Source organism: Sinocyclocheilus anshuiensis, unplaced genomic scaffold, assembly GCF_001515605.1.
Source record: "Sinocyclocheilus anshuiensis isolate Anshui unplaced genomic scaffold, SAMN03320099.WGS_v1.1 scaffold319, whole genome shotgun sequence".
NCBI classification, from domain to species: domain Eukaryota; kingdom Metazoa; phylum Chordata; class Actinopteri; order Cypriniformes; family Cyprinidae; genus Sinocyclocheilus; species Sinocyclocheilus anshuiensis.
Window position 1 is genome coordinate 692,947 of NW_015552566.1, and position 9,130 is coordinate 702,076.

The 9,130-nt window shown below is 38.5% G+C and overlaps 1 protein-coding gene across 1 annotated transcript; it reads right to left on the reverse strand.

Moving 5' to 3' along the window:
• Positions 1 to 4,699: 4,699 nt before the first annotated feature.
• rtn4rl1b (reticulon 4 receptor-like 1b) lies at positions 4,700 to 8,571 on the reverse strand. The gene is made up of 3 exons (XM_016455584.1): positions 8,475 to 8,571; positions 5,892 to 6,343; positions 4,700 to 5,781 (listed from the first exon to the last, which is right to left on the reverse strand). Exons 1-3 carry the CDS (start codon positions 8,569 to 8,571, stop codon positions 4,810 to 4,812), a joined length of 1,521 nt encoding a protein of 506 aa, XP_016311070.1. The 3' UTR covers positions 4,700 to 4,809.
• Between the last annotated feature and the right edge of the window lie 559 nt (positions 8,572 to 9,130).

Sequence of the window (9,130 nt, forward strand, 5' to 3'; positions counted from 1 at the left end):
ATCTGCTTGCCTTCATATAGAATGCATCATCAATAACTTGTAAACGAAGTGTTTTTTTTTTTTCAATATCTTTGTCTTAGTGCTTTAAGCCATTTGCAGCATGTGCTTTAAATGGATTGCAAGTGCCTAGAACTTTTAGTTTGTTCACATACCTTTGTTTTTATTCTTTTAGAGGTTATCTAAATATCTATGGCTTAAAAAGACAGAAAATTGACCAGACTGTTTTGCATTTCTATGGCTGTTTTGCCCACCATGTCTCTGCTATGAATAGGCATTATTGATGTGTGAATGGTCATATATTGTTGCAGTCATCTGTGTGACAAAGGTGCTGAAATATAGAACGAGTAGTTTGTTTTTGCAGCTTATTATTTTTTTTTGTATCAATGCATTTTTTTTTTTACTAGGAAGTTTTTAGTTGTATATTTTCAGTGTACATTAAGTTGGTTTTTATTTCAGAAGCTCAAGGATAGTTTGATTGCTTATATTTTGCCTTTTAAAATATTGTGTTGTCTTCCTGTAGTGCCAGTGTTAATGAATATGACTGAGGCTCCTGTGATATTCCTACTTTATCTACTGGATGTTGTAAATCTATAGGATGGAGGTGAGGATGGAATAGAGTAAGAGTGAGAGAGAGGGAGATGGATAGGTGAAGCGAGCTATTGCACGTCAGAGAGAATGAGCCGAGACCCACCATGTTATCAGTTTAGAGATGCTCATCAATTCAGATGTATTTCTGCTTACGTCCTCTGCCATGCAGAAAACTAACTTTTCCCATCTTTTCAATTGAACAGAATTAAAAAAAAGAAAAGAAAAAGTAATTTACACTCTAACACGGGAATCGATTTCCATCACGGTGGGTGGATAGGATAGAGGGAGAGGGAATGGGATTTATGCTGTAAAGTCCGATTAAAAATCATAATGATAACCATGAATATCTTCAGATTTGCAGTAACACATTCATAAATACGCAATGCTTCAGAGATGATTTATAGAGGTTTAGTTGTATGAGTTTTTGCATGTTTCACTGATTGAATAGACTTCACACACACATGCACACACGCACGCACACACACACACACACACACACACACATACAGTGAGCCTGTGTAGCACTTGTGAAGTGAAATTGCTTAAATCAGTTAAATTAATAGTGTTTGTGGGTGGTGATGTTCCTCTCCATGTAATCAAGCACATATATTAGTGTATGATGACTCATGATAGATTCTGGTTATGTGTGTGTGTGTTTGTCTGCAGATATACACATGGATATAGAGGTAAATTCAATTCAGATCCAGGGAGCTGTGGTGTGTAGTCAGAGTGGGATCCAGAGAGACAGATTATAAAGTAGAGCATGTGGGACAATCAGTATTATTGTCTTGTTTTCCAGTAAAAACATCCTAAAAACAAGATAATTTTAACTGAATTCAAATTTTAATTTAAAATTTAATTCAAACCAACTTTGGAATTGTATTGTAGTAGCGGTAGTTGTTAATTAAGAGTTAAGAAAAATTAACTTGTCCTAAGTTAAATCTAGCTTTTAGGGTAATTGAATGTTTTTAAATATTTAAAAAAGAACAAGTACTTCCCTATTAAAAGTAATATATTTAAAATACATTTATTTAATTATTCATTATTTTCATTATTTCATTTCAAGTATAGTTCAAATCTATTAACATATTAACTGACATATCGCTCGAGACTTACTGATTTCAAATAATTCAACTTTATTTGGAGTACTACTTGTGCACAATGCAGATTTCTTAATATTAAGCCTAAAATGTATTTTAATGTCACTATATTGATGAGGACTGTATATTCTTTGAATAATATTGGTCTTTAAAGGGTTAGTTCACCCAAAAATGAAAATTCTGTCATTAATTACTCACCCTCATGTCGTTTCAAACCCGTAAGATCTTCGTTCATCTTCGAAACACAAATTAAGATATTTTTGATGGAATCTGAGAGCTGTCCGACCCTACATAGACAGCAACGCAACTGAAATGTTCCCAAGTCCAGAAACGTAAGAAGGAGATCTGTATAATAATCCATGTGACATCAGTGGTTCAACTGCAATTATACGAAACTACGAGAATACTTTTTGTGCGCAAAAGAAAAAAAAGAAAGACTTTATTCAACAATTTGTCTTCTCCGCATCACCCTGGTGCCATTTTGGAGAATATCCGCTGGACGTAAACAACGTATGCTGTTCTGTGTCAGCTGCGTCACGCCGGATCTGTTTCCTACGTTGTTGTGATTTGATCTGAATGGAAACAGCGTATCCGTGTGACGCAGCCGACTACGTTTCTGGACTTGGGAACATTTCAGTTGCGTTGCTGTCTATGCAGGGTCAGACAGCTCTCAGATTCCATCAAAAATTTCTTAATTTGTGTTTCGAAGATGAACGAAGGTCTTAGGGGTTTGAAACGATGTGAGGGTGAGTAATTAATGACAGAATTTTCATTTTTGGGTGAACTATCCCTTTAAATGAAAGATATTTAAAGTGTACCTGAAGTATACTTGCAATAGTTCCACTTTAGCACAATCAAATATACTTCAGTGTATCTTTAGTTGGACTTCAGCCCTACTTCTGCACAATTAAAGTGCATTAAGTTCAAAATTAGTTGTTCCAATTTAGCAGACTTAATAAAATACTTAATAAAAGTACCCTGCAGTTGTACTTTTGGTATACTAAACTGGTATACTGTATTGTATTTGTAGAATACTTAGTATTAAAATAAATGTATTTCAAATACATTTGAGTATATTCATTTTTCACTTATCAAAGATCCAAATTTTAAATGAATATTTAAGTCAAGGAGAGGTGGAAATATGTAAAACAGCATTTTCTGTCAGGCCACATTGGCATCTATAAACACACAAGCAAAGTAAATGCAAACAAACATATTTAACATAAGAAGATATAGATTTTAATATCTTTATAAACGTTTTTTCTTGTTTTTTTTTGAGAACGACTCGTTAAACCATCAAATCACTAGGATGGAGAGACACAGAAGAGAGAGAAAGGGAGGGATGAGAGGAGACTGGATTGTGCAGTTTAGTCAAAAAATGGTGCCCTACGGACATACCAAATAAATGTGTAAACAAAACAAAAAAAACAACCAAAGGAAAAAAAATCAAATCATAATAATAATAATAATAAAAATAATAATTGCGTTCTGAAGAGAGGTTCTTCAGAGATTCAGGAACGCTGTTGTAATCAAAAATGTCATTAATGATGTCAGTGTCATAGTACTGATTAATATTTCCATTGCAGATTGTGATGATACAGTTCTCCTTATTTTTTACAAAGTGTGTCTTAGAACAGGAGGCATAGTTCTCCTGTACTGCACAGCATCTGTGATGGTAGACCGTCTGTTATCCGTAGTGTCCCAAGTGTTCACGTGATTGTCCCTCTCTTGGACTCCTATTTGCATTCACAGCAGACACTGTAGTGGCAATCAAGCAGGCCTATGGCTGCAAAAGGTCTTTTTTTTTGGCCATGCTAAATTTGAAATGTGTTTTTTTGTCATTGAGTCTCTTAAAGATACAATTAGTTTTTGTGTTTTTTTTAACTGTTGTTTTCTTTTCTTCTTGTCTGTCTTGTTAAAACAGTTGATTTCACATCGCTCTAAGAAAGATGTCTATGTTTTCAATGGTGGGCTCAGGCTGAAGGCGCTTTTCAAAATAGAGTTCACTTCAATTAGACCTGTGTCCCCTCCAGAGTCGGCGCCCCCATCAGCAGTCCATTTCTAAGTCCTCTGAGTCACAGCCAAACAAAACTAACAACACAGAGACAAAGAAACAAACACAACTCTAATTTTTTACACACGCACACACACAAACTGTGTTTTTTGGAAGCAAATGAGGTAAAATGGGTCTCATTTGCTTCTATAAACAATATAGCAGCTAGTATAACCATTGGCTTTTATATTCTGTTATATAACAATACAATCCAAAATAAGAATGATTCACCTGAAGTAACTTTTTAGGGCAAAATAAAAGAAAATATGAAAAATAAATGTAGGAAGTTATTGAAAGGGCAAAAAAATACATCTAAAAGTGAAAATAATGTTTTATTTAGGCCTTAACTTTTCTGAGGTAAGGAGAATGTATGTGCTTATGTACTGGCTATTCAGTTTAGGAGGACTGTTTATAACACTTTTTCATTTCATACAACACTTTTAGTTTCACATCATTCTGTGTATAATATTCCATCGGAGAAGAAAGCAAGTCCTACCAATGGTTGAAACCTTACACTGATATTTTTGTGCATCTATTTGGCAATAATGTAATATATTTAACACAGGACAATGTACTTATACAATTAGGAGCATTTGATGGTCTCCTATATGTTTGTTTCTATGTAGCAGTAGGACATGCTTTCTAAACACAATCTCCATTTATGTTGTGCCTTAACTTGTGCCTCATATTACGCATTCTTTCTACACATTTATTTGGTTATCTGTGCTTTCTTTCATTGAAATGGTTTTCCATTTAGAGGGGGATAGACCAGACCAATAAAGGACAAAAAAAAAGAACAACAACAGTGGCAGTGCAAGCATGTTCAGTTTGCTTCACTATTCTTCTTGTTCCCCAACCCACATTTTGAGTTTATTTGATAACATCCGTTGTTCAGTTTTCATCTATTTCAGTCTAAATGGCAAAGCTTCTTATACAATGTAGTACACATTATCACTCACACATACACACACAAACATACGCACATTAGTAGGCCTGGTAATGCTGGAGCTAGAGCTGATCTGGGGACTGCGGCATATCCATGATGCCACGATGCTCCAGCATCAGAGTTCAGCGCAGAATGATCACAAGCAGTCCCAGAATATTAGAGAGAAAGAAATGTGTATGATGAGAGTGTCCCCAGTTGGTGGCTTGCTGGACCCCACTAGGGGGACGCACAGAGGTCCGGGGGGTACATTTGTGCTTTCTGCGGGTGTTTGAACCATCAGAAGATGTTTCATCATATTTCCCGGTGAAATCGGGAGAGGAGTACTCCTTATCCGCCATCTCCTTTAAGGTGTGGACCTCGTTAGGTCCCTTTCCCTTGCTGCCCCTGACACGTTGGCGTGTGCAGTTTCGAGAACGGCCGGGCCTCTGAGCAGGGACTATGCCAGGAGACCCTCCCGGTCCTGCATGTACACCATTTATGGCAGGGGGTGGCTGGGGCAGGGGAGAGGGAGGGGAAGGGTATTGTTCATTCAGTTGGGGGTGGTGTGGGTGTGTTTGTGGAGGCTGGGCAGGATGGGGCTCCTTCTTCAGTGAGACCTTATCCGTTCCTGCCCAAGTCTTGGTCTTACTTTGGTGCAGGGACTCCGATCCGGAACAATTTGGGAAGTCCTCTTTCTTCAGCTGCTTCAGATCTTTGCCTGCCAGCTCTGCTGGTGCCACGCAACCCACTGACGACGTGGACCCCCGAAACATTTTGAGCCAGTCCCACAGTGATAAAGCCTTACAGTCACACTCCCAAGGGTTGTCGTTGAGGCGAAGGTACTCCAGTGCAGGCAGCTGGGTCAGACACTCTCCAGCTAACTCTGTCAAGGAGTTGTTGAACAAATAGAGGGTAGTGAGCCGCCGCAGGTCGTGGAATGCCAGGTGGTCCACCCACTGAAGTTGGTTGTGGTGAAGTAGCAGCCGGTCCAAAGCACCCAGTCCTCTAAAAGTATTTTGGTGCAGGCTCCACAGACGGTTCCCATGAAGAAACAGGTGGCTCAAGTTGTGCAAGTCCACAAAAATATCATCCTGCAGATATTCCAAATGGTTGTCCTTTAGACACAGAAACAAAATATTGGTTATATTTATACTAAAACAATAGTTCAAGATGACATCCAGTTCCATTTCATTTTGTTACGCAAGCAGTTATGTGAGTGTCTCACCTGCAAGTACAGATACTGGAGGTTGCGGAGACCCTGGAAGATGTTATTCGGCAGTGCACTGAGGCCACAGCGGTATAGATGGAGGGCATGGAGCCGGCCCAGCCCGTGAAAGGTTTCTGCAGACAGTGAACGTAGGTGGCGATTGTCTCCCAGGTCCAATTCCTCCAGCAAGGTGAACCCTTGGAAAGTAGTTGGTTCAATGTATGTGATATTGTTGGAGTAAATCCAAAGAGTGACTGTAGTAGGGCTAAAGTGGCCCCGCAGTAGTCGATGGATCTTGTTGTTTTGGAGGAAGATGCGCTCACTGTGCGGAGGAATGCCTTCCGGGACGGACAGGAAGTTGTGGGCTTGGCAGCTGACGGTGCTGGGGGCCATGTAGCAAATGCAGTGACGTGGGCAGGACCAGGAGAGCTCCAGCCCACAGAGGACCAGCAGGAACTCCAGCCCACAGCCTAGAAAGATATTGAGAGAATGAAAGAGACAGACTTAGTGTTTGTTATTTGTATTCAAGTCATAAATTCTGTATTGTAAAGAAATTTGCTGCTTGTTCTTCTTTGAGAAAGTTTCTCCATAATTGCCCCCAGAACTATTAAAACCTGTGAAAGACAAATAAGCTCAGGTGTCTCATTAAATGTAGACACTATACTTTAAGGCTTTTTCATCCACAGTATTTTGTTTTTGTATTTAAAGGTTGTTGTAAAAATGGCCACTTAAAATGAATGATAATGCTGAATGATATGGAGTATAATATCAAGTAAGAGCAGCACATTTCTGGTTTGTTGACAAACAGTGTATTAGAGCATTAATGATGGGTCTGTAGGGATACCCAGTACAAAAAAGGTTGGGAAATACTGTGATAGAGCTAGATCATAATGCAAGAATACATAGAAGAAAACATTTATACAGATCTTAGTAAACCTTGTAAAATGTTCTTTTGTAAGTGTTTCTTTAAATCATTAATAAATAAATCAATATAGAATCTTTCCTGAACAAATATATATGGAAGTTTGACATTTTAAGACTACTGATGTACCATGTATTATATATTTTTTCATGGATGTACCGAGCTGTTAATCACTGTTCAGTGGATACTGTCTTCAAATAGAGATCAAACATCAAGGCCAATATCATCATCATCATTTTGACACAAGCTCATTGTCAATAGTATTTGCAAGCTGTTGCATCAATCAGTGATGATTTGCATGCCTCAAGGTAAACAATGTAATAAATACATATGCAGTATATACAGTGGGTACGGAAAGTATTCAGACCCCCTTAAATTTTTCACTCTTTGTTATATTGCAGCCATTTGCTAAAATCATTTAAGTTAATTTTTTTTTCCTCATTAATGTACACACAGCACCCCATATTGACAGAAAAACACAGAATTGTTGACATTTTTGCAGATTTATTAAAAAAGAAAAACTGAAATATCACATGGTCCTAAGTATTCAGACCCTTTGCTGTGACACTCATATATTTAACTTAGGTGCTGTCCATTTCTTCTGATCATCCTTGAGATGGTTCTACACCTTCATTTGAGTCCAGCTGTGTTTGATTATACTGATTGGACTTGATTAGGAAAGCCACACACCATTTAAGGGGGTCTGAATACTTTCCGTACCCACTGTATATAAAGGCCAAGCATGTAACATAACACACCATTTCATTGATGTGTCCTCTCACGTCTGGCACATCAAATTGTGCTTTCTTTAGATGCTCAGTGCCTTATACTCATGGTGGTAATCATATTCTGTAGAAAAGAGCAGCTTTGTATGTGTTTTGTTTGTCTCCCCAGGCGCTCTTAAAGAAATAGTTCAGCCAAAAATTAAAATTGTCATGATTTACTCACCCTCATGTTATTCCAAACCCATATAGTCTCTACAATTTTTGTCACTGAATGTGGAACATAAAAGAAGATATTTTGAGGAATGTTGAGGTCTGAACAAAACTGGGCCATACTGAGTTTCACTGTAAGAAAAAAAAGACATTTAGACATGGAGAATACTGTCTTTTGTTTTCCACAGAATAAGGGTTTAAAAGGACATGAGGGTGACTAGGCCTATACGACAGAATTTAAATTTTTGGGAAAACTATCCTATTAACTCACTTAACCACCTCGACTTCCTTCCGTCTAAACAGTCTTCTTCTGAAAGACTAAATCAAATTTTGTTGAAGCTCATTTGGTCTAGGATGGCATTTTCAGCAGCGATAGTTGTGACTTTCAATGAAATAAGGTCTGCCCTATGAAACTAAGCCCCTTTTGAAAAGGAAATAAACAATGACAAGAAAATAGAATCGCTTTAGAGGTTCTGAGCCCTTCAGGGAAGCAGCAAAATCTGGTATTTTACGAGTATTTATTCTGTCCGTGTGTGTATAAGTCGGGCTCACCCTGCTTCTGCTGAGACTGATCCCAGAGCCTACCAACTCCCTCTGCCTCTTAACATCACCATAATCCTCCAGGTTTCTGCCTTCAAAATACAGAGGCAGGAATTACGCTTTTACAGGAGATGAGCGGATATTTATTGGAATAGCTTTCGACACCAAATGTGTCTAAGCTGTGGCATTCAGATGCAGGCTGACCTTTAGCAATGATTCCCTGGGCGTCTGATGACAGTGCCCAAGCAGCTTGCCTCACCTGCGCTTGAGCCTCGCTCCCAGAGTGGCCGTGTAATCCCATTTGTCCTAATGGCATGCCAAAATGAAATATGTCCTCACCAACAGACTAAATAAGCATCCGGAACCCTTCACAAGCTCCCCCCATGGGCCTTGCATTTACGTGTGGGATTAACCGAAAAATTGTTGTTGTTTTTGTAATGTCGGTCAGCTACCTTAAACAGTAAACTGGATCAGAAATACATATTACTCTAACGTTGCACATATGCTAATTAGTTTTTAGCAAAAAAACTTGCCTGGATATGGTACAAAACTGTATTTTAGCAAAGATGGCAAACATATGACATTCTTTACACAAACCACCCAAAGAGGATGGCAAAGTTCTGGGGAATTTTCAGGGTATTGCGCATGAGGGTTTATAGCGCCCATACACTATCTCCTCTCTAGATCAGACAACAAACTGATGATGTCTGGTTCACAAGCCTTAAACAACCTCAGTGCTGTGTGTTCAGATAAACTGCACATGCAGCTATGGGTTTGAGAATTACCTAGCCGAGATGAGGGGCTCAAAAGACAGATCATAATAAACACCTCAATGTTTAAAAGATCTAAAATAATAAGAT